This window comes from Olea europaea, chromosome 14, assembly GCF_002742605.1.
Source record: "Olea europaea var. sylvestris chromosome 14, O_europaea_v1, whole genome shotgun sequence".
NCBI lineage: Eukaryota > Viridiplantae > Streptophyta > Magnoliopsida > Lamiales > Oleaceae > Olea > Olea europaea.
In genome coordinates, this window is record NC_036250.1 from 10,670,744 (window position 1) to 10,673,579 (window position 2,836).

Below are 2,836 nucleotides of genomic sequence, written 5' to 3' on the forward strand. Positions count from 1 at the left end.
AAAAAATAAAAATAAAAAAAAAGTTCCACCCACTAGCAAGTAGAAACACTAAAACAACTAATACAAAAGTTCCAATTATTTCTACCAGAAATCAATGTAGCAACCACATATCCCTCGGGCTCAGGAGAGAAAATGACTCATTTCGTTGAAACCAGTAAAAAGAAGTTTTAATTTGTCTTGCTGGCATTTCTTCTCTCACAATTATAATGTTGAACTTAGCATATGTGCTACTTGGAAAAAAAAATATTGAATCGCTTTTTATCCCAAACCAAACAGTAACAATTTAACCAGCCCTGTGAATCTTCGCATGAATAATTTTTTTCAGGAGATTGTCCTCGTGCAGAAGTCCTTCATATTCTAATTTTGCATATCTATTATAATGCAATACATATAAGGCTTAGTTCGTTCTTTGTTGTTGTTGCATATCTTTCATAATGCAGTTAAATTTAAATAAAATCCTCAAGCATCACGAAAGTTTCCATGTCTGTCAATCCAGCTTGTACAGCAACTAAATTTACATATAATTTTCAAGCAAGATAAAATACTTCTAATTATTGGACTCATGCCAGCTTACCATAGACCCTCCGGCAGCAGTTGAATAAGCTGTACTTCCAGTAGGAGTGGCTACTATAACTCCATCACCTTGTACCTATCAAAAGAATGATTGGAACTATCATGCACCAACCATAGGAAAGTACTCCTTTCCCTCAGATTTCAAGTCTTGAGAACAAATGTCTATAAATTATATTTAAACAGTAAATTTTGACTTCAGCTAAAGAAAGCAATGATAATGTAGATATTCCCTATAGCCCTATAAAATAGTAAGAATTACAAAAGTATTTACTAGATTACTGTACCTTTGTTATGAGGCGATCATGTTCATAGCATTCAATTTTGGAAGGGTAAGGATTGGAACCACGGTCAACTATAACTTCGTTGAGGACATCAAATACCTTCCCTGGCACTGCTTTTTCATTTCGAAACATTTCACAGCGGAGACGCATTCTAAGAGTTATATATAAACCATCAATCGTGTTGTTCCCATGTATAACTTGTCTTAGGTCATTCTTAAAATCTTGAAACTGTATAAAGCAAAAGACACGAGTAAAGAAGAAACAGATTTTATAAGCTAGAGAAAGTTCAACACAAGGGTTCAGTCAAGAGACATACAGTATGGGACGTGAGAAATCCGAGGGATCCAAGATTAAATGAGACAACAGGAGGAACTGCATCTCTAAATAAGTTTGAAGCATGGAGTATGACTCCATCTCCTCCCAAGCAAGCCACAAAATCAACCCTCTCATGAAGGTCACTGCATTAGAAGAAATAGGGGAGATCAGAGTATTAGTGCTACAGAATAAAATAGAAAAAAGGAAAGAAAAAGAAAAAAGTTTGGAAGAGAGAGAAGGTTCTGAACCTTGTATCTTGACTATAAAAGGTTTGAACAAATCCAAACCCCGGAATTCTGGCAAATATGTCATGAACCTCAGGTTCAACAAGAACATTCATATTCTCTTGGTAATATAAGAAAGAGGCAACCTGAAGCACACACAGAAAAAACTGTTCAATGGGATAAGAGAAAAGACGGACAGTTATGCACTACCAGAAAAGGTAGAGCAATCATAATATTCTCTGAAGAAGTAATTAGTTACTCAAAGTAAAAAATCATTCCAATTCCAATATAAGAACATAAGAAGAATATAAGTTTGAAATCAAAGGAATTCAATGTTCTTATTGTCAATTATAAACTCATGAAAACTCACGTATTCAAAAGAGAAAATACTGTAGTCAAGAATAATGTCAATGGCTTGCATTTAGTTATTATCACTTTCTCAAGCTTTTTGCAAGAGGCAGAATGAGTTATACGCAGACTCTATGCTTAGGTCTAGATTAAAATTAGTTAGCACAGAAGAAACTTCAAGCTGTAGTCGTTTTATGAAACAGAATAGCTGAATAAGCATATAGTTATTTGATGCAAAGCAAATAAAGTGCAATTAAATGAAATCAAAGTATCGAGAATAAAAAACAAAAATGAAAGGAAAAAAGCACCCTGATGTTTATCAAAGTCCAATGCCATCCCAATAAGATATTCATAACTGGATTTCCCTTTCCTAAATCATTTCTACACGTGTATAACTCAGAAATTTGGCATTGTGTACCGCTGTCAGATATTAAATTAGCATTCCCTGAACTCACGAATTACTATAGTGTACTTGCTGTTTTACGCGGTTCACCCACCCTTTCCTTTTTGCTATGGTGCGCCAACATGGACAGGTCAACACTTAATTTTTCAAAAAAATACTGAGATGTAAACATCTCGGGCTCATTGATTAAATTATTTAAAATTCTTTTATTATATAATATAACTTTTGCTTTATACTTATTATTTTTTCTTGTTTAAATATTTCAAACAGAGCCTGTTTGAGCTCATTATTCTCCAAAAATGCATTTTAGAATAGTAATTTAATAGAGAATATGTGGTAAAAAAAAACATGGAAAGTTTTGAATTTGCATGTAATATTATTTTATTAAAGAATGTGTGAATGAAAATAAGAGAAAGAGAAATGTATTTTAAATATAATGGGGATCAAACAAGTGCTAAGAGTACCTATTAGTTACATTATAGTAACTTTGAGCAGTGGCTGAGCCAAACATTCTTCATTATAGGGTCAAAAATTAAGTTAAAAGTTTTTTTCAACGTGTATTTCTCATGATACTCATATCACCAATATTTTGCTCTTAGCTCAAAAATCGATATTTTCATTTAAAATATTTTCCGTGATTATTTAACATAAAATTTAACAAATAAATGAATGCTAATATATTCCAAATAATA

General features: G+C 32.4%; 1 protein-coding gene across 1 annotated transcript; it reads right to left on the reverse strand.

Moving 5' to 3' along the window:
* Positions 1-14: 14 nt before the first annotated feature.
* On the reverse strand, positions 15-1,814 carry LOC111409498 (NAD kinase 2, chloroplastic-like). The gene is made up of 5 exons (XM_023039544.1): positions 1,764-1,814; positions 1,418-1,599; positions 1,171-1,312; positions 858-1,082; positions 15-649 (listed from the first exon to the last, which is right to left on the reverse strand). Exons 1-5 carry the CDS (start codon positions 1,812-1,814, stop codon positions 548-550), a joined length of 702 nt encoding a protein of 233 aa, XP_022895312.1. The 3' UTR covers positions 15-547.
* Between the last annotated feature and the right edge of the window lie 1,022 nt (positions 1,815-2,836).

Coding starts and splice junctions, on each gene's coding strand:
- LOC111409498 (XM_023039544.1), bottom strand. CDS start 1,814: ATGCAAGCCATTGACATTATTCTTGACTACAGTATTTTCTCTTTTGAA. Junction 1,600..1,763: donor GTATTTTCTCTTTTGAATAC/GTGAGTTTTCAT, acceptor CTTTTCTGGTAG/TGCATAACTGTCCGTCTTTT. Junction 1,313..1,417: donor TTTTATAGTCAAGATACAAG/GTTCAGAACCTT, acceptor CTTCTAATGCAG/TGACCTTCATGAGAGGGTTG.